Raw genomic sequence first — 24,115 nt, forward strand, 5'->3', positions numbered from 1 at the left:
CCGGTTCAGGCCAGCCTCGCACCCAAAGCCTGTCTTCTCTCCCTCAGAGGAGGCAGGCCCTGTGAGCGAGATGCAGGCAAGACCATTATAGATTCATCCTTTCCCAGGGAGGGAAGAACTTTTATTTACAAAATGGGTCTGAAATAAGAACAAGGAAATGAAGAGTCCTTGGAATCTTGAGGAGCCAAAGGCAGGGTCCAAGGAGGATAGGCAGGCGCCAGTCTTCGGGTTTAAAACTTGAATTCTTTGTACTTCTTACTCCCCCCTCGGCTATCCTGGGGCTGAGCCTTCCGCTTCTTTTGCTACAAGGGAGAGAGAGGAAGGAGATAAAGGCGAGGGCCCGGCAGATACCTGGGAGCATAGCACATTCTGGGGAGGGGACTGCCCCCACCTTCTGCTTGGCGGCATGCTCAGCCACCATGTCACTGAAGTCCTCCTTTTCCACCTGGGCCTGCTGTTCGCGCACGTGCTCCTCGTATTTCTGGGTCATTGCCATGGGATCCAGCTCCAACTCCTCGGGGGCCAAGGCCACTTCCACCCCTTGTAGTTCAGGGGCTGGACCCTTCCGGCTCATCACCTGCAGAAGACAGGGAGTCAAAACCTCCCTGCCCCAGAGGAGCCCCCCACCTGGCTGGCTCTCCAGTGCCCCCAATGCTCACCGTAGACATGTCATAAATATGGGTGGAACCCATCATGGCTCCACCAACAGTGGCCGTCCTCTTCTCGGGAAGCACAGTGAACAGTTGGGGTGTCTCACTGCTGCAGGGAGGAGAGGGTTGGGATCAGCTCAAGGAAGTGACCAAGGAGGAACATGGCCCAAGCCACCCTAACCATCCACAGGAACTTGGAGGAGAAGGGGATGAAGCCAGGTTTACTAAGTTAACCCTGGGAGGGAGCCTGAGGATGGATGCAAGTTTTCAGCCTAAAATGTCAGGAACAAAGCTGCCCAGGTAGGCCAGGGCCCAACATCTGGCTCAAGTCCTGAATTCTACACATCAATGTATCTACCACTGACTGGGCAGTTAGGTGGTGCAGTGGCTAGGGCACCAGACCCGAAGTCAGGAAGTCTCATCTTCCTGAGTTCAAATCTAGCTTCAGTCACATCCTAGCTGGGTGACCCAGGAAGTCACTTTGTCTCAGTTTCCTCATCTGGAAAATAAGTAATGGCCAACCACTCTAGTATCTTTGCCAAGAAAACCCCAAGGGTCACAGAGAAGCAACAGATCAACTGAGAGACAGTCACTAGGGGATGCCACAGTGCAGAGCAGGCCAGGCCAGGCCTGGAGTCCAAAAGCCCAGGCGCAGGCAGGCTCTCCTCCCTATGGAAGGAAGCCTGGCAAGTGCACCATGAATGGTGCCCAGCCAGGAGATAAAAGGTAGCTCACCCATCCATAGCCTCTTCAATCTTCTTTTTTCGGAGTTCAATCAGTTCAGGTGTCTCCATCCCAGCTGGCACTGAAGAGAAGCCCCCAGGGGTGATAAGACCACTGAGGAGAGAGTAAGGACCAGTGTGAGCAGGAGAAACCAAGAAGCCAATTAATGGGTCCCTGGGGCCCAATGAAGGAAAAGCTGGTCTGGAGTACCTGTCTGCTGGGGTAATGAAGCCTGTTTCATCCGGTTTATCTTCATCACTCTCTTCCTCCTCCTCCTCCTCTGAGGATTCCTCATCAGAAGGCTCCAGCTCCCCCCAAGGAGTCCGGTCAATCTCCTCTTCCTCTGTCTTGGTCTGAAACAAAGATTGGGGGACCTCGGGAGGACTGAAGATCATAAATGCTTTATGGCCCCCAATAGGTGGCTGGCTCCAAGAAATCCCAGAGCCCCATTGGGGAGACAGACGAGCCCAACAAAGACAAGAAATGAAATGGATCCACCAGGAAAGAGCTCTCTATGTGAATCATGTAAGAAGGGATTTCATTTGAAAGAGCAAAAATTGAAACCAAAAACCCTGGAGACAACTTTTGTCTGGCCAATGACTGCAGAGCGGCTCACTAAACAATGAATGTTGGGAAGGAGAAAGAGAACTCCTGGGATGACACCCAAGATGATGCCTTGCATGGCAGACCCAAAATGAACAAAGAAGCACATCTGCTCATTTTCCTGAGGTGCAGTGCCTGGCCCACAGCCTGCCATTAATCCATGATTATTTCCTTCCTTCCTAAAAGGAAGGCAGCAGAGTTTTAGGAGCACATCAAGCAAACTTCTTAATTTTGTGTGTTGTTTGTTTTTAAATGCTCACCTTTTGTCTTAGGATCAATATACTATACTGGTTCCAAGGCAGAAGAGCAGTAAGGGCTAGGCAATGAGGGTTAAAGGACTTGCCCAGGGTCACACAGCTACATGTCTGAGGTCATTTGAACAAGGCCCAGTATTCTACCCACTGTGCTATCTAGCTGTCCCTTAATTGTGTTTCATTAAATTCTACTGAGGGTCTCTATTGGATCCAGACAAATGGTTCTAATCAGGGTTTCTCTTGGGAAATTTAGCCCACATGTGATTCAAAAAGCCAACTTCTTGGTATTTAGTCTATTGGGTGCCAATCACAAGGAACAGAAGAAATCTGTACACTTGGTCTGTCCCTCTCTCAGGCTGAGGTAAGAAGGCCCAGGGTGCACATGGGGCCATACCTGGAATTCTGCTGCGTTGGTTCCAAACACATCTCCGTATAGCGGTTTCCCAGTCTCGTCCACAGGAGGTTTGCCCCAGCCCCCAGCATGGTAACCGAAGGAACAGCTCTGAGAGAGATCAGGGAGGCACGGGGAGTTAGGCAGCCCTGCTCTGATGGGGCTCCCAACGAATAAGGACACAAGGACAGAACACTGGCCTTCCAGGTTTGGAGAACCCCAAGTTTGAGCCAGAAGGAATCTTGAGGACCATCTGGTCTAATCCAATGCAAGGGTTGTTAGTGCTCTAATCACCAGCCCAAAGTACTTTGTAGTAACTGTTCCTGTTATTGGTCATTTCTATGTCTACATGTGGTTTTCCTCAATAGAACAGAAGCTCCTTGAGAGCAGGGCCAATTGTGATTTTCTGTGTATCCCCAGCCAGTGCCTGGAACATAGCCAACACTTAAGAATGAGTTGAGAAAGGAACATATGAATCACCTCAGGGATGGGAGAATTCAGTCCAGGGATCTTCAGGTTGGGGTAGGAAGGGGGAGGTCCGTATCGCTGCATAGCAATTAGCCATGGAGGAGGAACTTTGTGGGCATTCTGAGGATGAGAGACTGCAATAAGAGCACCATCCCACCCCTGCCCACGGCAGAGACCCCCAACCTGCCCATCCTGGCATTTTTCCGACACTCACTGGTCCAACTGGCATCCCCAACGAAATCCTCAATTCATCTGACAAATCTCCTGGCTTCTTCTCCTTCAACCGAGTCTCAAACTCTTTCCCCTGAGGGAAAAGAAAAAAGTATCAGGAACACCCTAATACACCAGACATTAAAGTATTCAAGAGAGAGATCGTGGGAAAGAAGAGGAGAAATTACTATCTGTATTGGCTACAGGGTTCCATTGAAGGAGAATTGGATGAAACAGGGCTGCCTGGTTTTATTTACAGATTATAATCACTGAACATTTCTGTTCTTGCTTGAAGAAGGGAAAGCCTAAAGAAAAGAAGGGAAAGAAGGCATGCCAGGGACTAGGGATGATTCTCAAATACATTTCAAAGGCCAGGGAGAACTTAAATTACCTACTCTCACTCCCCAAATCTACTGTTTGTTCTAAAATAATCTAACCTGTATCTAGTTCCCAAAGACCTCAAGCTGAAAACATTGTCCTTTCAAATGTAAAATCTGCCCTCCCTTTCTAAAAACCACTCCACTGAAAAATGTAGATTCTATCCCATCTGAAGGGACTTTGGAGAAAAGGCTGGGTGGGGTGGGGTGGGGGAAGTAGTGACTTGGGACAAGTTTAATCCTGATGCCTTCAGGAAACTTGTGGACTACATGCTCTCAGAGGTCCCAGATCTCCCCTCCAAATTGTGCACCTCATAGTAAAGGTCCCCATGAATCGTCAATTTTGGCTTGGTCTGCCACTTGAAGAAGGCATCATGGAGTTTCTGGTAGTCAATGTCAATCTTCCCCATCTTGGGTCGAACCTTTTCTCGCATTTTTGACTTCATGGTCTTCTGTTCTTCCTGTTGGATGAGGAGCCAGAAATCTAATGTCATGGGAGCTATTCACCTAGATCAGCTCCATCAGAGTATATAAATAGTCTAGCCCTTCTTAGGTCTGGATCTTTATAGCAGATGAATCGATAAACATTTATTAAGCACCTACTATGTGCCAGATGCTGTGGATACAGAAGAAATGCCCTCAAGGGGCTCATAATCGAACAGAGTACAAGTTAGATCTATTTAAGATAAATTAGAAATAAGCAATAGAGGGGAAGCTCTGGGATTAAAGAGAACCAAGAAAAGTTTCCTGCTGAAGGTGGAATTTTAGCTAGGACTTGAAGGCAGTCAAGGGGCAGAGATGACAAAGGAGAAATATCCCACGCGTGGGAGATGCTCAGAGAAAATGCCTAAAATCAGGAGACGGTGTCCCTGGATGAGAGAGTATGTGGCCTGGGCAGAGGTGGAGGTCTAAGAAGACTAGGAAAGGCGAGGGTACATGACAGGGTCAGCTCTGCACTTTAGGAGGATCAGTCTGACAGTCAAGTGGAGAATGGGGTTGGAGTGGGGAGAGACTTCAGGTAGGCAGGCAGCCCCACCCACACAGTGAAGCAATGGTCCAAACATAAATGGATGCAGGCCAATGCCTGGGCAACGGCAGTGTTGGAGGGAAGAAAAGATACATGGGAGAGAAGTTACAACGGTAATATCGACAGGCCTGGGCAACAGATTAGATACAGAGGGGGAAAAAGAGGGATGAGTCAAGAGTGACCCTTAAGTTGTGACTGGGGGACTGAAAGAATGGTGGTACCTCTGATAGCAAGAATTTAGGAAGACGGGAAGGTTTGGAGGAAAAATACTGAGTTTGGCTTCAGGTGTCTGAAAGGCAGTTGGGGCAAGAAAGGCAAATGCGAATCCTCAGTATAGAGATGGTCATTAAATCCATGGGAACTGAGTGAAGTAAGGTGAAGTAAGATGGTGAGGGGAAAGAAGAGGGCCCAGGACCAGGCCTGTGAGATACCACAGCTCAGGGGTGTGCCCCAAATGAAGATCAAGCAAAGGAGACTGAGTAGGACCTCCATCTACCTAAGCAGAAAAGTCTCCCATCCTTTTTGCATCTACAACCCACCAGAGAAAGGCATCAAGCCAATGTGAATGTCCCAAATCGGTTATCTTCAGCAATGTGGCTTTGGGGTTGGGAAACACTTTTTTTTAAAACCCTTTCCTTCCATCTTGGAATCAATACTGTGTATTGGTTCCAAAGCAGAAGAGTGGGAAGGGCTAGGCAATGAGGGTTAAGGGACTTGCCCAGGGTCACACAGCTGGGAAGTGTCCAATTCCAGATTTGAATCCAGGACCTCCCATCTCTAGGCCTGGCTCTCAATCCACTGAGCTACCCAGCTGCCCCCGGGGCACACTTTTATAATCAGATGCAACTTTACTGGAGGCTCATTAGGCCAAAGTAAAACCACAGGAGGGAAGAGATAGAAGCATGAAAACAGGAACCTTTCTCAAGAATTCCCAGGGAAGTCTCCATGAGACATAAGCATGGTCTTATCCTTCAATGAATTGGGTCTACCTGCATTTCCCATCATGCTTACAGCCAGGTGACAATGTGTTACATCTGAGGTGGTTCCTTGTTCCCTCTAAACTGAAGGTTTTAAGAGAGAGAGGTTAAAAAAAGGAAAAAAGAAAAAGAAAGAAACAGGTTTCTTAAAAACAAATATTGGTCTTCATGTCAGGAGCTGATGAGGCTCCAATCCATGAAAGGTAGCTTCTGGCAGCCGTGTGCCAAGATGGGACAAGGTCAGCCCCAAATCAAGAACAAGCCAGGTGGCTAGAATTTTGTTGGTTACAAAACTTGCCCCAGGATCTGGTAGCAGCTCTTACCTTCTCCTGGAGAGCCTCTCGCATCTCCTGAATTCCGGTTCGTTTAATGAAATCGGGCAATTCAAAAGGTGGCTTCTCAATGCCTCGCTTGCCCTGCAGGTATTTGCGCTTAAAGCACCAGTGGCGTGGCACTGGCACCGAGTTCCTCGTGGCCTTTAGGTGCACCAATAGCTTGGGGTCCTGGGCTGTCACATCATGCATCTCCACCACATCTGGCCGGGCCACCAGCTGGGAGATCCATACAGGGTGGACATTAGCTTGCAAGCCTCCAAACACTTGGACCCAACCTCATTCTCCCCTTCCTCCAGGGACCAAGGGATCCTTCCCAGCCCAAGTCCATTACCCAGGCCATGCCAACAGCCCAGGTTCACCTGCTTCAGCTCAGCCACAGTAAAACGGTTCATCCTCCGTAGCTTTTTTTTAGATAGTTTCGGAGCCTCGGGTTTCTTCTCCTAGAGTGGAGTGAGCCATGAGCCTGAAGCCACCACCCTTTCCCTGTCGCCCCTCTGTCCACCTTGCCAGTCCCGCCCCTCCCTCCTTCCTTGTCACCTGCTCATCATCACTGCTATCGTCGTCACTGTCTTTGCGCTCCTCCTCAAAGCCCTTCTTCTTGGGGGCTGTGGAGTTCTCCAGCTTGTCCAGTTTCTCTGGCTCCTTCTCTTTCTCTTTCTTCACATCATCAGTAAGCTGTTGGGCAAAGCACACAGAAGAAAAGGGTTTTCCAGGCCCCAAGCACGTGTCCCCTTATTCCCCTCCTCCATTGGCCCTGGCCTTTTTTCTGCCAGAGATGCTCCCTGTACCTTGAAAGCTTCGAATATCCTCTTAAAAAAAATAAAGTTTGGCTCATAGATCTCAGGTTCTTCAGTCACATACTCGATCTCTACCGCAGCAGCCGGAGAGTCTGTGCCACGGGGGCGTGGAGCCTCTTTCTCACGGCCCCCAGGGCTCCCAGAGGAGGCACCACGTCCCGCTGCTGCACGCTGGGGCTTCTTCTTCTTCTTGCGGTTCCGTCGCTTTCGGTTTTTCTATGGCAGATGGAAGCCAAAAGAGGGCAGTCAAGCAGCTACCCCCTTGTCCAGGACCGGAACCCACTTCTCCTGCCCAGCTTTCCTTTGGTCAACATAGAGCTCTTGCACTCACTGCCCCACACCACACCCCAGGATAGGCCTACCAGAAGACAAGTCTGAGAAGCAGCTGTCACATACCTCCTTTTTAGAGAAAGATAATGTGTCTTCTTCAGTCTCAGATGCAGAGACCCCCAAGGATGACCTTGTGTCTGTCTCCATGTCCTCTTCATCTACAAGCCAGAAAGGAACGATCTCAAGGAAGGGAACTTGGCCACCAGAGGTTCTAGTCCTGCCCCCCACTCTGTATGAGCTCTCTGGGACTCACCTAAGCTCCCCCCTCTCGGAAATTCTATTGTTTTAAGAGCTGGCAAGAAAAGACTCTTCCAAATGACAGTGTGCTTCTCTTCTCTCCATGTCTGGGAGAAGAGGGGAGGGTGGCTGGGAAGTCCTTCCCACCTCTCTAGGTTCTCGCTACGATCCTCAAGGACACTCACCATGTACGGATATCAGCTCTTCTTGGCGGATTTCCTTCAGCTGCAGAATCTTCTCTAGAGCCTGTGGGATCTTGGGACCCACGCTGGGGTCATCCGTCTGCCAAAGACACTTGGTGAGAGGGAGTGATCACAGGGGCCTTACGCCTACAAAGTGTCCCTTTGTTACCATCCGCCACGGAGAATCATGGAACTCTCCGCCTCACAAACGCTGGTCAAGTATGGCTTGGACTAGCAGCATGGAAAGCCCCTTCCGAACCTCAGACTGTACAAAATGATCTCTGCCTCACAGAATCCTGACCTGGAGTCTGCCCAGCACCACCCGGACAGGACGGAAGCATAGGTCCTGACTCCCTCACTTACAGACAAAGAGGCTGGATTGATTCCTCTCACCCAGGGTCGCTCGGGTGACAGGGAGGAGAAAGCCTGATGCTTCTCAGCCAACAGGCCAGGGTCTGGGCCCCAGCTTCAAGCCCTCTTTTCCATTTATCTGGGGTCATCTGCTATTATGTTCCTCATGTACTCATTCTTCCTTAACTTTTTTCCCCCTTAATAAAAACCATCACCTTCCATCTTAGAATCAATGCTAAGTATTAATTCCAAGGCATAAGAGGGGTAAGGACTAGGAGATGGAGGTAAAGTGACTTGCTCAGGGTCATACAGCTGGGAAGTTTATTGGGGCTACATTTGAACCCCAGACTCTGGTCTCTAGGCTAGCTCTCTATTCACTAAACTGCTTGGAGAGCTCCAGTGATTGCGGCTCACTGCCTTGCAAGGTGGCCCATTCCGGCAACTCCAATCATTGGCACGTTTTCCCTTACATCAATCCTCAATCTGCCTCTTCACAGTTCCTTCCCACTGCTCTCAGGGACCAAACAAAAAAGCCAAAAGCCTCTTCCTCATGAGAGGCTTTTGAAAACTTCCAAACAGTTAGTTATCCCGTCTTCCTTAAGCCTCCCATTCTGAAAAGCCAGATTCGCCCAGTTCCTTCAACTCTTCCACGGGTCATAGTGAGAATAAAAAGAGAGAAAGGGAATGCTTTGCCTGAAAGAGAATCTCAAAGCTCAGGCAATCATCTATCATTAGTGAAGCAAATCCCAGCTTCTTAGACCCCAGAAATCGGCCATCATAAACGGCCAGTTTTCTTTCCATGGACCAAAAGATTCAATCTTACCTCTCTGTTTTCTTCTCCTGGTGGAGGTGGGGGACCCCGAGGACGGGGGCCTGGAGCTCCAATAGGGACCCCAGGGGGTGGGGGACCTACAGGAGCTGCAACTTGAGAAAAAGAAATCCAGCATCAGGAAAAAGAACCCATAATAGGCACTTCCAGAGAAATACTTGTCTTTCATCTCTGCCTCCCCAAACACGCCTCCATTTCCAAAGTTTTACCTCGAGGACCCATTGGGGGCCGGACCCCAATGGGACCCATGTCTTGTGGTGGCCGAGGAACAGAGGAAGCCATCTTGGCCATCTCCTGCTGCCGTTCCTGCTCCAGTAACACAGCTGCCTGAAGTGGGGAAATGTCAGCAGACAAGACAACTAAAAATACAAAGACTCAAGGACCCCAACAACACTAATTCACTCACAGACGGACGGTCGATTTTGAACACAGCCAACATGGAAATCTGGTTGGCTTAACTACCTATATCTGTTACCGGGGCTGTTGTTGGGTTTTTTGTTGTTGTTTTCTTCCCATTTTTTCAAAGGAGGGAAGGAACAAGAAGAAAAATTCATCTTGACGGACTGAAATTAGTAAAATAAAAGTTACAGAAAGAACACCCATCTGGCAGAGAGCCAGGGGCAAGCACATTTATGGAGCATGAGCAATAACCAGCTCCCCTGGGGCCTTGTGTCAGTACTCTCGCCCAGCACCACCCCGTCTTCCCCCTGGAAAACAGATGGAACCTCAATGTCCGTGGATCTGCCACCATAACAGAATAAAGCCACTATTCATATTTTGTTACCACACACCTTGGCTTTTGCTTACATATCATTTTGAAAAGTTTCACACTCCATCCTTATCTCAAAAAAGTGAATTCCCTGAAGACAGAGAATTGCCTTCCTTTCTACCTCTGCCGGAACTGGGCACGACATTGATATTTGGCATGGTAGGTCTAAGGCCTGCTGAAATGGGCCTCCACTGGACACAGAAGGCAGTGAATGGTATGAATGAACAGAGCTCACAGTCCGTCATCTGAGCCCCACAAACCTGTGAGGCTGGTGTTACTGATGAAGCAACTGAAAGTCTAAGTAGGAATTTGCCCACACAGGGTCACATAGCATCAGAGGCCAGATTCTGTAGTCTAACTCAAGAGCTTGCTTCATAGTTCTCCTTCTCCCTTTTAAACCTTAACTGTCTGTCTTAAGAAAGATGAGCAGTCAGGGATAGACAATAGAGGAAAAGTGACTTACCCAGGGTCATACAGCTAGGAAATGTCTCACGCCAGATTTGAACTTAGGACCTCCTGACTCCGGGCCTGGCGCTCTAGCCAATGTCCTACCTAGTTGTCCCTTCACTTGGGGCCCATGAACTGGTTTTTAAAATATCGCCATCCTGTATTTCAATATAAATTGGCTTCCTTTTTAAACCCATGCATTTCAGTGATGCATTTAAAAGCCGCCTCCTGAGAAGGGGTCTTCTTCTAGGAAGAACGGAGTCTATTTTCATCAAACTTGCTCAAATTACAGGATGCACTTAGAAAATATAAGATTAGGAGGAAAATGCTGTGGGCTGAGGAGGACAAGAAGTGTTTCTGGAAACCCAGAATGATGTCACTTGCTAGGAACAAGCAACTTGCAGTGACTGGAAAGTCGGGCCAATAAGGCAGTGTTTGAGCCGTGCTGCCCCACCCCCAGGAGGGGATGCCTTTGAGTGGGCTCTCTCCGTGCTCTGTCACCATCCAGGGTCCCACCTCCCCCTGCTGAGGCCCACCTGTTTGGCCCGTTCCTGCTTGGCCCGCTCCTCCTGCTGCATCAGCAAGGCGGCCTGCTGCTGGGCCAACTTCAGTCGCTGCTCCTCCTCAGACAGGGCTACGGGGTCACCCACCCGCATGGGAGGTGGGGGCCCCAAAGTCGGTGGGTGTGGTCCTACTCCCATGGGGAACCCAAGCCCTAGGCCTGGTGGTGGTGGCGGAGGTGGCGGCGGCGGCGGCTGCAGTGGGGGGAGCCCCATAGGTGGAGGAGGCAGGGGGATTCCAGAGAGCTACAGAAGAAAGAAAGAAGAAACTGAGTGAGCTGTAAGTATGGTCTAGGGAGTCCGAAGACCCTCCAGGGAGCCTGATGAGACAAAACTATTTTCATCCTCCTCCTCCTCCTAATCCTCAAACATTTCTTTTTTGAATACTGACGATACTCAAGATATAACGCATGTAACCAAAAGTTCTTGGGTGAGAGGGGTCCGTCCACAATTTTTTAAGAACATAAAGAACTTCTGGGATGAGAATGTTTGACAAGGTCCTAGAGTGGTCCATTCCCAGAGCCCTTTAAGAATGATAACCCTGCAGAGGGGAGAATACAAGTATTCCTAGTTCTACTGTACAGAGGCTCAATGGGAACAGGCCTTACCCACCATCACAAGAACAGTCTGTGTCCCAGGCAGACTGGAAGCTTACACAGCTGTCTTTTCAACCAGAAGAAGTCCAGTGTCCGTGCAGGCCCCTTCACTGGGGCAGGTGGCCCAGGAAAAACCATGTAACAAGTAACCCTGCAAAACCTGGATTCCCCTGGATTCGGTACATGGCCGGTTCTTGCCACTCCTTGAATCTCTGCAAATATTTCCTAACTGGGCTCCTCCCTGCCTAAGCCCTGCCTTCTTCCTCTTCCACTCAGGAGAAAGAAGGAAAAAACCTGCTCAAGAATTCCATCCAGCTCTGCTGCACCCCAGCCTGGCTCTCGCCTCACCCCTTCACCCACCAGTGAGAGAGCAGCCCCCTCCCTGGTCTCCTGGCCTGGGCACTGGCATCCCCAGGACCTCCTGAATGCTATGTGCCTCCCCCATTAGGATGTCGTCTTGGAAGGCAAAGAAGATGTTTAAGGGTCTGCCTTTCTTTTTATTCCGAGGGCTGGACACAGAATCTGGCACAAGCGACCACTTTGAAGTGCCTGCGGAGTGACCAAAGCTTTGTGTACTAGACTCCGCTCCTTACTGCCCCAATGACCCTGGGCAAAGCATGGCCCCTCCCCTAAAAGGGCCCACTTTCTCCTAAGGTCCCTTCTTGCAAAAGAACGTATAAATAACCTATCGCAGCTTCCTCCACCCTCACATACACATACAGAGAAGTGACCTCCGTTTTCCCAAGATTCCACCAGCAGAATCCAAGGCCCAGACTAAGAACAATCGCAGGTCTGCTGCCTGAAGAAGCCCTTAGCTAACAGAGGTTCCCAGGAGGCCAAGGAGGAGTTAGGCCTTTCTCAACCCTTCCTGAACACCACCAAAGTCAGGAGAGGAGGCGAGCTATGTCAGTGGGGAGAATTCCCATACTAAAGACACCACCCGTCTGGGCTGTACTGAATTATCAGGATTATAAATGAGGGCTCACAAGCCCTTCTCCTCAAACTCTTCATAGCTCACTGTTCACTATGGAGCAACAACAGACATCTGGAACAATTACGGCAATCCTGGGAGGGTTGGCAAAATTAACCAGCAAAGACCTTTGTCTGACACTCGAGGCCCTCTACTATTACAACCCAGCTCTACTCGCTCAACAATCAATCCAACATAAATAAGACCCTGGGGACCCAGAATCAAAAAGGAACCCAATTCAAGAAGCCTAAATTCTTTAAACAGAAAAATAAAGATAATGAAAAGACACAAGATTATTTGGTGGAGGCAGGAGTAGGACTGGAACACAATGAGCTTATTGGCCAGGAGAGAGACTGGCACAGGCCTGGAGGTCTAGGAGTTACCTCATAGAGATAGAAATTGAGGGTGGCCATCACTGAGAAACTGCTGGGGGCCCAGCCAGGGGATTGGAAAGCCCTGATAGGCAGGGGGTAGGGGGCATAGGAAAGCCCATGGTCTGGAAAAGGAGACCGAAAAGGATGAATAAACAGTTGGAGCTCCAGAAATCCAGGGGAGACAAAAGCTCAGCCAGGTCAAATTCTTTGGAGAAGCCAAACAAGGCTAAGAGTTGGTCACCAGGAAATCACTGGTCACTCAGCAGAGATGCTAAGGCTGGGCCTTTCCGACTCTTGGGACTTGGCCCGAGGCCCACTGTGCTTCCACACTGACTCCTGGCTGCCTGCAATAGACTCAACTTCTAGCAGGTGTTCCTGGCCAAAGCTTCCTCTCTCCGAGGCTCCCTTGCCCCTCTGACCTTTGCCATGCAGAATGACTGTCTGGTTTATAGTATAAGTATGTGTAGATAACCCTAATCCCTCTAAGAGATTCTAAATCAGATTCAACCGACAGATGTAGAAACCCAGACTCGCCCCAGACAATTCCAAGTAACAGAGCACAACTCAAGGCCAGATCCTAGGACTCCCAAGTCACCAAAGCCATGTATGTGTTCCCCCTTGGCGACCTTCCAGCTATGGGGTACTCAAGCTACGCTGGAACAGCACTGAACACATTTGTACCTTCAGGGCAGTCAGCGAGCTCCACTGGGTGCCCCAGGATCTCCTACCACACAATCAGGAAATGGGTTGATGACCTTTAAGGTCCCTTACCCCCTGACATCCCATGGCCATCAGGGAAGCCTAGCTTCTCTGGGGTCAACTCTTGTTCAACAGCCTTGTTCCCATAGCTCCAGGCTCTGGCCTCAGTCCTGGATCTCCTCTCCAGACTCACCTGGGCTGCCATCGGAGGAGGTGGGGCACTTTTGTCTCCATCTTCGCCTCTTAGAACTGGCCGATTTAGTACAATGCCCGTCTAGGGGGGGGGGGGGAGGGGGGAGAACAAAGAAACACAGATCAGGCCACAGCGACTATGTGCAGATGTCCCCTGCTACTCCCCGCCCCCCAGGCCCAAACCTCTTACACCCCCCCCCCCCACTATCTCCATGCCAACCACTGACCTGCCGGGTGTAAGTCTGTAGTCTCTCTACCAGCTCCTCTCGACTTCCTGAGGGGACATGAGAATGTGGGAAAAGAAAAGAAGAGGTTCATTCAAACTGGAAAAAAAAATTATTAAATAATTCTTAATGCAAGGCAGCATCTAGACCCCCGAAAGCCTTTAGAACGACAGCCACTGCCACCAAAGAGCTGATGTGACAGCAAGGCGAGGGACACAAAATGGCCTCAGAGAAGTCGAATGTGTTCTAGGAGCCTCCAATGCCCTGGGAGGACTTTCAACAAAAAGCCCCTAGGAATTTGCAGTCCTGGTCTTCCTTCAGGCTCCAGTGAAGGCCCCACTTCCTCCAAAGAGCACTGGGGAGTTCAATGACTACTGATTCTAGAGCCTGCTGCTCCCATTCCTCCCTCTGCTGCAGACTTACACTTATGCACACACCTGTCCCTGCTACTTCCCTGACCCCTTTCTCAGGGCCAGGAGAAGGAAGGAGCCCAGGCTGAATCACAGAATCAGAGGAAAAAGGCCCCCAGCCATTACCTCCACGGTTACTAGCCTAACCCAGACTCAGCCAGTCATACTAGAACATACCCACAAGGATGTTTTACTTCCTCCAGCTTCTCCCTAAACCCTCCAGAGGAATTCATCAATTAACAATTAATGCAATGCTCACCCCAGACAACCGGCAGGCAGGCAGGCAGGCCATTCTACCTCTGGACACTCATTCTCAGGAAGTTTTTCCTGACATCCAAGCTCTGCCCATTGGGCTCAACCCATCAGCAGCCCAAAGACACCACCTCAGATATTTGAAGACAGCTTTCTGCTTCCCCATAAGCTTCTCTTCAATCTTTATGTGAATGGACTCCAAGGGCTTCCCCGAGCGTTTGTTCTCCTCCGGACACAATCCCTGATCGAAGTCCTTAAAACTGTGGCTCTCAGAAGTGACTCCCACCCTCCAGATGTATTCTGACCAAGTCAGAGCACAGAGGTGAGGGACCCTCACCAGGGTCTCCCTCCTGAAAGCTGTGCTACTTTCCACGAGATCGAAAACCCCATTGCTTTTCTGGGCTGCCATATCAGCCAGCAAATTCAGAGAGCTCCACATGGAGTACACCAAAACCGCATGATCTTTCTCCGTGCCTTCCTCATCCCTTCTTGGGGAAGCTGATTTCTTGAACCAAGCGCTAAGATTTGACACGTGTCTCTACTGGATTACAGATCCTCGGGTCAATCCAATGCTCTGGCCTGCCCAAACCTTCAAGGTTCTAGCATGCAACAGTTTGGCTGTCTCTTTGAGCAACGTCACCTCACAAGATGGCACCTGCCATCTTGGCTTTGATCCTTGTCTCTGATAAAAGTGTAAGTTGCCAAGCTTCAGCCCTGGTGCACAAGTGACCCTGAACCATTCACAATCACCGGGAACTGGCCAACCAGCTCCAAAGCCATCCAACAGTATCAGTCTAGTACACAGTTCTCTACTTTCCCCACCATCATTGGACACATTATGTCGAATGCTTTGCTAAAACCAATACTTCAGGCTAGTAACCTTATCCAGAAAAGGTTAGTCTGGTACAACCCTGCCCTCTGTCGGGTAACTTCACAAACAGATCTCTTTAGAGGAATACTTATACAGGAGCTTCTCCAGAACATTTCCCTCTTCAAATCCTGTAGTCCATCGCTCCTTCTCCAAAAGCCCTGGCAGTGTTTCAGGAATCCCATTCAACTGTCCTTTCAAACATGCTGGCCCTGAACTCATCCAGGGCAGCTGGACGCTCACTCCTCTGGACTCTCAGTAGCTTTTAAGCTATTTTTGCAAAGATTCTCCTCAGCAGAGAAAACAAGCGAAATCAGAATTCATTTTGCTCTGTCCCCCTTCACTGTTGTTCTACCTATCCCCAATCTATCTATCCCAGTCTCCTCAGACCCAGAGTACACAGCAGGCCATCCCCAGCTTTCCCTGTCATCCCACACACGTGTTCGAAGGTGGTGTGCTCACCTCTTCCCAAGGTTATCATTACTTTCACCCCATCCATCCTGACAACTGGGCAAACTACCTTATTAGTAGGAATCAAATCCAGAAACCAACTGCCCCTTGCTGGAACCCGTTTTGGAACAGTCATATAATCATGAAGTAATGAATAGCTGTTTGGCTTCTAGAAGAGACAGCACTCTAGAATGCATCCAGATAAGTGAAGCTCCTCATCCCTACAGCTTCTCCAGGTCCTCCTCCTGACCAGGAGATGTGAAGTCTACTCGGCTGACAATATCCTTTCCATTTCTGACTCCACAGAGCTGTGCACAAACGTTCAGCTCTGGGTTTTCCTGCTATTATTGTTCAGTCATTTTCAGTCCTGGCCTACTCTTCATGATCCCATTTGGGCTTTTCTTAGCAGAGATACTAGAGTGGTTTACCCTTTCCTTTGACAGCTGATTTTACAAATGAGGAAACTGAGGCAAAAGGGTAAAGTGGCTTACCCTATCTCCTCTCAATCCCTTAGTTTCTGGGTTTCTATTCACAAGTCTGTCTTCTTAAAGAATTGTGCTATATGGGGCAGCTAGGTAGCTCAGTGGATAGAGCAGCAGGCCTAGAGATAGGAGGTCCTGGGTTCAAATTTGGCCAGACACCTCTTATCTATGTGACCCTAGGCAAGTCACTTAACTTCCCTTGCCTAAACCTTACTGCTCTTCTGCCTTTGGAATGAAACTCTTATCAATTACAAGACAGAAGGTATTTAACAAAAAGAAACAGAAATAAAGAAAAAAAGTATCATGCTTTTCCCACCTCTCCTAGCTTTTTGCCTATCCTGTTTCTTCTAAATAAAGAATTCCAGAATCAGTCTCATTCTATCAAAGCTCAATAATACTTGAGAAGTCAAATTTGCTATGATGACAATAATAGCTAGCAATGACATAAGGCTTTAAGCTTTGCAGAGCACTTTACAAAAATATCTTTGATCCTCACAACTCTGGGAGTTAAGTATTATTATTCCCATTTCACAGATGAATTGAAACCAACAAAGGTTAAGTGACTTGCCCAGGGTCACAGAATGTCTGAGGTCAAATCTGAACTCAGGACTTCCCAACTCCAGGTCTACTAGTCTCACTACTACCACCTAGCTGGATTCTCTAGTTCATCTTGCTTGTTATCCACACTCTGGAAATTTCTCTCTAGACAGCCAAGGCTATAGGTTTTATTACTGGCTCCTTTTGTCATCTGCAAAACTCCTGGAGGTGTCTCCATTGCTATCCTTTTTCCAATAGTATGGCTGCTCTCTACAGCATCTAGTTTGTTAGACATACATAGGAAATTTTCTGCCTTCCTATCCCTTTCAGTTTAGCACTCTTGATTAGGTTTGTGAGTTTCCAGGCACATATATTCTTACCAACCTTTGTTAGGTACATTCTACCCGTGGCCTGTTTTTCCCACATGGGGAAGGGAATAAGCATTTATTAAGTTTATTAACTTGTGCCAGTGCTAGACACTGAGCTAAGCACTTTGCAAATATCGCCTCATTGGATCCTCATGACAACTCTGCAAGATGGGTACTATTATGATCCCCATTTTACAGTTGAAAACTAGAAGCAGACAGAAGTTAAATGACTTGCCTCAGTTCACAAAACTATGAAGCAACAGGCTAGATTTGAATTCAGGCCTTCTGACTCCAAGCAGAGGGCTCTGTCCACTGTACCACCTAGCTGCCTAAAAATTTGTATAGTATCAGATATCTTCTATATTAGGTCCTGGTCCAAATATCCAAATTCTGTTTCCAAACACTGATCTTCTGAAAGCTGTTCACTTCCCAAATCTGCCTCTTCTGAATCCTTTGCCTCTGATGTGTCCCTATGGTCTTCAATTCTGCCTTCGTTAATGTCTATCAGGGCTTTCTGGGTCCCTTCTAACAGTCTCACTTTCTTACATGAATCAAGAAAAGGGGGTGGTAGTCACCCAGTTCTGCTCCAGTGCTCCCTTCTCTAGGCCTTTTCCTGACTCCCTGGCTGTTAGAGACTCTCCCCATGACTTTGTATATATTTTATATTTACTTATATAGGCACTCAAAAGCGGTGTGTCAGACAGCTGGAGTGTCCTCATTGAGAAGCTGCAGTGATAATTAAATCAGATTAACTTCAACAAAAGTGGTTTCAAACAATAGAGCCTAAGCTCTAGAAAGGCAGGGGTTGTTTCCACTTTGACTTTGAATGCCCGGAACATAAGAAGTCCTTGATTGATCCAGTTATTCCAATGGACAATTAAAATTCAACATGCTCCCAGTCTAACTAATCACATCCAACCCCGTCCCCCCCTTCATTTCCCAGGTTTTCAAGCTTGAAAGTCATCCTGAGCTCCTTGCTCTCCCCAGCCCCACAAACAGATGCAATTGGTTATCAAATCTAATTCTACTTCTAAGACATCCCTGCTCTAATTCAGGAACTCTCTCTCTGCTCTGAGCAATTTCCAAACAACTTTACACACAGTGGCCAAACTAATATGCTTAAAAATTAGCCTGACTAGGAGACAGCTGAGTGGTTCTATGGACAGAATGTGGCCCACAGATGGAGGTCCTGGGTTCAAATCTCACCTCAGACACTTCCTAGCTGGGGCACCCTGGGTAAGTCACTTAACCCCATTTCCCAGCTTTGACAAGTCTATCTGGGAACAATTCTAAACAGGAAGTAATGGTTATTAATAATAAATTAGGAATGACCACTCCTGACTCAAAAAATGTCAGTGGCTCTCTAGCACCGGCAGGATAAACTCCCTGGGCCTCCGGTCTGTCTGCAGCTGGGCTCCCTTTCTGCTGCATCAACACTAGAACACTGCGGAGGTCGTCTTCTCCCAGCAGAGGTTGCTCTCTCCCTTCCTGAATGATAGAGGGGTTTCTCATCAGTGGAGACGCTGTGTCCCTCCCCCTGGGGAAGATCAGTTCCTGGCATCTAGAACGGTCGGGGACTGATGTTTTCCCCTTTTTGTCACCTGGGACAGCAAGAGTCCCCTGTTTCTCAATCTAAACTGACACCAGATGTGGACGGCGAGAAGCGGAGGTGGGACGGGGTTGTGGGGAGCAGAGGGGTCTCGGCTTCTCCAGCTTCCCGCCTCGCTCGTCTCCGGGCCACTTTCTTCCTCCCCTCCCTTTCAGCCTCGGTCGGGTGTTTCCCTCCCCCCCCCCACGCCTCCCCAGGTCTTCCCCTGGGCCCCAAACGGGATCTCCTCCACCCCCCGAGGTCTCTTCCCATCCCGATTTCCCTCCCCTTCGTCCCGACCCGAGATCTTCCCCTCGGCCTTCCCCTCCCCGGAGTCTTCCCCTGTCTTGGTCCCCGGCCTCCTCGCGGGCCTCGGCGACGGCGCGGAAGGCTCGCCTTGGATCGGGGCTCCAATCTCCGCCAGCTTGGCTTGTAGCTCGGGCGCGGCCCAGGCGCCGTACGGTGTCGGCGGCGGGGGCGGTGGGGGCGGGGGCGGCGGTGGCGGGGGCAGCTGAAGATCCCCTTTGGGAGGTTCGGGATGCTCCGCCGCCATCTTAGCGGCGAGAAAGCGCGCGGCCCAGGGGACTGAAGAGCCACGGCCTCCCGGAACTTCCGGTGATGACCAATGGGTATCGGGCCTACGGGATCCGGGCAGCCAATAAAAATGGGGAAGGGGAGGGCGGCGTCATGGAGCACGCCGGGAAGCGTAGTCCAGCGTCACCAGGAAGTCAAGAGGCGCACGCGGAAAGAGTCAAGTTGGTGGCTGAACCTTCTGGGAGTTGTGGTTTGGAAACCTGCGGTCGCGAGTACCCGCTCTCACGTCCGCTGCCTCCAGGAAACATAGTTTCTGCCCCATGGGAAATGTAGTTCGACTGTTCGACTCCCAAGAATGATTGTAATAGGCTGGCTTTGGAGGCAGGACGGAGTCAGAAAGAGCCACTGCCCTGTGCCAGGCAGCCAGCGCTGGCAAAATCCGAGGGGCCTTGTAAAAAGCGGAGGATAGTTGGGAACGTCCTGCATTGACCAGCTGTAGCCTCGGACGAGAATTGGGCTGCTGCACCAATTTCCTTTCTCTAAAGAAGGTGGGGGACCACAGGTGTGGATGATGACTCTGGCCCAGACTCAAAGACAGAGCCTGGAGTCAGGTTCAAATCGGCCTGGGGCCCTGGAAAAGTCACTTTGATTCCGTTTGCCTCAGTGTCCTCCTCTGTAAAATGGGGGTCGATTAAATAAGATCCTAATTGTAACAAGAGCTTGGCAGGAGGGCCTGACACAGCAGGTGCCCAATCAATGCAGTCAGTTATTGTCAGTCAGAGGCCCCAGTCCTAATCTGCAAAATGAGGGGATTCCGTCAGATTCGATTGGCTGGCTTCTCTGGTTCCTCCCATCTTTGTCAAGCAGTCAGTAGGGTTTCCAGGAGCACAAAGGGGGTGCTTAGTAACTATTGGCTGATTCGTTGTAGGGGGAGTCCCTGCACCTCTCTTTCGGTAACCACTAACAGATTCACTTTTACAAAGAATTGACTTCAAAAGATGTCACAGGAGCAGCGGGGTAACTCAGTGGATTGAGAGCCAGACCTAATCTGGCCTCAGACCCTTCCCCGCTGGGTGACCCTGGGCAAGTCACTTCACCCCATTTCTAGTCTTAAGGCTCTTCTGCCTTGGAACTGTCAACATGGAACCTAGAGGTCCGGGGACTTGTAGCTTGGAGGGATTTCATTTGGAGGCAGAAACCCCAGGTTTTGACCTTGTCACATGAGGGTTCCTCCCAGAGGGAAAGTCCTACTTCACTGATCTCAGGCTAACAATGGACCTCCTGCTAGTCTGGGGTAGGAATAGCTAATCCCATCAGATGTTAAGTATCTCTTTTGTCCCAATAGTTTCTCCCCTTTAGGCCAAAGTACTTTACCAAGATGGTACAGCCCTTGGCTGGGTCTTTCCTTTGGGGTCCATGGTAAAGCATCAGCCCCTCACTGTTATTCCTGACTGGAACTCTTCATTTTCCTTTCTTACCATTGTAAAGTCAATCAACGGTCCCTCTCATCCTCAGCCCCCATGTTTCACGTAGAAAGGTATTTCAACTCCCCAATTTAATGGCTCCTCAGATTTGTCATCTAGCGTGGTGGCACTCCCAGGGGTCAGTGTCCAGAGTGGCCAGAGTTCAATCCTCGAACTCTGTGCAGTCCTGTGTGGTGCACAGCTCTCTGTGTTGAGGCCTACTATTGCATTGATCCCTTTTTCTCTTAATTAAAGAGTGATTTTGACTATTTAATAGTTCTGTTTTTTTTCCCAGTCAACAGAACCTTCTAGAAGGTGAGGGTTGAAAAAAAAAAGATAATCACCAACATCACAATTTACTCTCCCATGAGAGAGGAGGCCCAATCCCTGGAGAAGGGAAGGCTATAAGGTGCAGAGTTTAGCTCAGCCTCAAGGCCAAGCCCAAATCCCCTGCAGATGGAGTCTCAGGCACCCAGGCTTCTCAGGGCTTCCAGGTCCATATCTCTGGGCTGCAATCTTGGCTCAACTCCTCTGAGGAAACTTGAAACTGAGGACAAACCCCAGACTAGAAACAAACACCCCCAGGCCCAGTGCTCCAAAGTGGAAGAGGGGACAGCTACAGGGAGCAGGGGAAGGGGTGGCCTTCCCCTCTGTCAACATGGAATCTAGAAACCCCAAACGTGTAGCCTAGAAAGATTGAATGACCCCCAGTTTACTTAGTTTAAAGGTGAAAGCCTCAGGTTTGACTTTGTCACAGGAGAGTTCTTCCCTGAGGGAAAGTCCAACTTCACTGGTCTCAGACTAACAATAGACCTTAAGGTAGTGGGAATAGCTTCAGGAGTTGAGTATCTCTTTTGTCCCAATGGTTTCTCCCTGCTTAGGCCAAAATCCTTTACCAAGATGGTGCCCCCTAGGCCAGATCTTTCCCTTTTTGTATCTATTGTAAAGCATCAGCCCTTCACTATTATTCCTGTCTGGAACTCCTCATTTTCCTTTGTTACCATTGTAAAGTCAATCAACTATCTGTCTCATCTTTAGCCCCAGTGTTCCCCTAGAAAGGTATTTAAGCTTGTCCACTTTAATGGCTCCTTGAAGTTGTCAATCTAGTGCGGTTGGCTCTCCCAGGGGTCAGTGTTCAGAGCATCCAGAGTTCAATCCTCAGCCTCTGTGTGGAGGCCTGCTATTACACTGAACCCCTTTCCTTGATTAAAGAGTGATTTTGACTATTTAATAGTTCTGCGTTTTTTCTAGTTGACAGGATGGAGAAAAGGGAGGAAGGAAAGAGGGAGGGAGGGAAGGAAGAGAGGGAAGGAAGGAGGGAAGAAAAAAAGGTGGGATGGAGGGAAGAGAGGGAAGAGAGGGAAGGAGCTGACTTCCAACACTGAATCATGGGTCTTTGGGGCACTCCCTTTTGCTCCTGAGTTGCCATTGGCCCAGACTGGTAACGAGTGAGCCAGCAGAGATGGCATGCTTCTCAAACCTTAAGGCACCACAGAAATGTCAGTTCTTATCCAACAGATGAGGGGACTGAGGCCGGCAGAGAAGCAGTGATTCCCTGGAAGCTGCACAGGATCTCTGGGTTCCGACCCAGGCATCCAGCCTCCCAGCACCAGGCTGCCAGCTCTGTCTTCTCGGTGGGAGGGCAGGACTCCTGGGTCCCTGGGGAGGGGAGAGGCCCCAAAGTGGGGGCAGGAAGAGCTGATTGGGGATAACACTGCGCCTGATTGTCTGTGGGGAACTGTCTGAGACTGCCCCATATTCAAAAGCTGAAAGGAGATAGGCTCGGAGCCAGACCCTCCAGGGAGAGGAGTGAGGTGCACACACTGAGAAGGGCTCTATTCTGGCCTGGCCTGTCCCCCTGCAGAGCCCAGCCCCGCTGCCCACCCCTTCCAGCCCCACCCAGGTCTCTCTCTAAACAATTGCCCTTCTCTTCTCCTCCCCAGGCCCAGCCTCAGCACTCCTGGCAGTGGCCAACATCCCAGCCCTGCCCTTATCTAGATGCAGAGCCGAGAGCTGCAGGAGCCCCTGGGCAGAGTGGAGCCCCAACCTTTCATTTTTACTGATGGGAAAACTGAGGCCAACAGGCGAGGTCTGGCCAAGGCTCCCTCTGTAGGATGTCCAAACAGGGTCTGGGGCTTTCCCTACCAGGCCACCCTTCCTCGGGAGCAGTCAGGGAGGGGCTGTCATCCCCATGACACCCCCAGCTCCCTCCAGAAATGGCTCCTGAGAAGCCGTCAGCTGGAGCTTCTCCCCTCCTGGCTCTGGAGCTGAATTTGTAGTCCCAGGCCTGGGTCTGGAATGTCTGCTGGGCCCCTCCCTTTTCTCCCTCCTGGAACTCAGTTTCCCCATCTGCAAGTCTTTCTTCTCGGAGTCTCCTCTGAGCAGGGAGGGTTGGAGAAGCCAGACTTAAGGGAGACAGAGAGTTGGGGCCTGGGCCCCTCCCCTGTTATCGTGTCCAGGCTCAGGCATAACCGGTTCCTTTCTCAAAGATTTGTCCCACTCTAGTAACTGGAGCCTCCCTGGGAGTCCAGATAGTAGTAGAAGAGATAGCCTGGGGCTGGAGAAACTGAGGTAGAATGGGAATTGGGGGCAGGGAAGAGCGGCCTCCTCCTTTTCTCTTCTTGGGTGGGGGCAATTCCTCAGTGGGCCTGCCTGCCCGGGCCCTCCCATCTCACTCTGGGCCCAGCCTCTCATTCCAGGCTCTCTGCCCGTACCAGGCAGGGCAGGAGGGAGCTACTGATAAAGACGGGCCGTGCCAGCCATTGAAGGGCGATGAAGGGCAGCTGTCCCCAACTTGGGGTCAACAGACTTGGTGGGGGCAGGTGGGGGGCAGCGCCCATCTGCTGGGAGGAGGAATCTGTGAAGGAGAAGGACCAGGCTTAGAGACGGGAGGCGGGAAGGCAGGGCAGAGCAAGGCAAAGAGCAGAAGCTGAGGGATTAGGAAGGGGACTGTGGTCTGTCTTCCTGTGGGCACTTTGGGGCCTTGGGGCAGTCAGACTCTTCAGGACCCCATTTAGGGTTTTCTTGGTAAAGATACTGGAGAGCTTCCTTCTCTGGCTCATTTTGTAGATGAGGAAACGGGCAAACAGGGTAAAGTGACTTGCCCAGGATCACACAGCTAGCAAGTGTCTGAGGCTGTGAGGCTGGATTTGAACTCAAATCTTCCTGACTCCAGGTGCAGCACTCTATCCATTGCTGCTAGTTTCTTCCTAGGGAAGACAAAAAGTGGCCAAAAGAGAGGTGGGGATGCCTGCATTGCCTAGAGGTGTTCCCCTAGGCTGTGACCTCAATCCCTTCCTCTGTAAAATGGGGACAATCATGATGGGCTGTAACTAAGGGCTAGGAGGAAAGTGCTCGGCAAACCCTAAAGCTCTGTCCAAACCTGCCTGCTTCCACCAACCCCCTCCAAGCCTGAACGCTGAACCGAAGTCATGCCCTGGAGGAACTTCAAGCAGGCCTTATGGTCCAGGGTGGTCATTCTGGTTCCCAGAGTAAGATTTCAGGAGAGCCTGCTCAGTGCTTCCCCCTCCACTAGGCCAGGGTCTAATCAGCTATTGCTCCCGATGGAGGCACCAATTCATATACAAGTGC

General features: G+C 50.1%; 1 protein-coding gene across 1 annotated transcript; it reads right to left on the reverse strand.

Moving 5' to 3' along the window:
- Nucleotides 1-88: 88 nt before the first annotated feature.
- SF3B2 (splicing factor 3b subunit 2) lies at nucleotides 89-19,162 on the reverse strand. Its single transcript, XM_056801308.1, has 21 exons — nucleotides 18,924-19,162; nucleotides 13,576-13,622; nucleotides 13,350-13,430; nucleotides 10,494-10,763; nucleotides 8,951-9,068; nucleotides 8,736-8,836; nucleotides 7,565-7,661; nucleotides 7,209-7,300; nucleotides 6,804-7,028; nucleotides 6,553-6,690; nucleotides 6,375-6,455; nucleotides 6,004-6,231; nucleotides 3,988-4,137; nucleotides 3,304-3,393; nucleotides 3,102-3,209; nucleotides 2,625-2,732; nucleotides 1,584-1,726; nucleotides 1,386-1,487; nucleotides 660-759; nucleotides 392-577; nucleotides 89-302 (listed from the first exon to the last, which is right to left on the reverse strand). The coding sequence occupies exons 1-21, from the start codon at nucleotides 19,078-19,080 to the stop codon at nucleotides 231-233; spliced, it is 2,694 nt and encodes an 897-aa protein (XP_056657286.1). The 5' UTR covers nucleotides 19,081-19,162; the 3' UTR covers nucleotides 89-230.
- Between the last annotated feature and the right edge of the window lie 4,953 nt (nucleotides 19,163-24,115).

The sequence above is a fragment of the Monodelphis domestica genome, chromosome 6, assembly GCF_027887165.1.
Source record: "Monodelphis domestica isolate mMonDom1 chromosome 6, mMonDom1.pri, whole genome shotgun sequence".
NCBI classification, from domain to species: Eukaryota; Metazoa; Chordata; class Mammalia; order Didelphimorphia; family Didelphidae; genus Monodelphis; species Monodelphis domestica.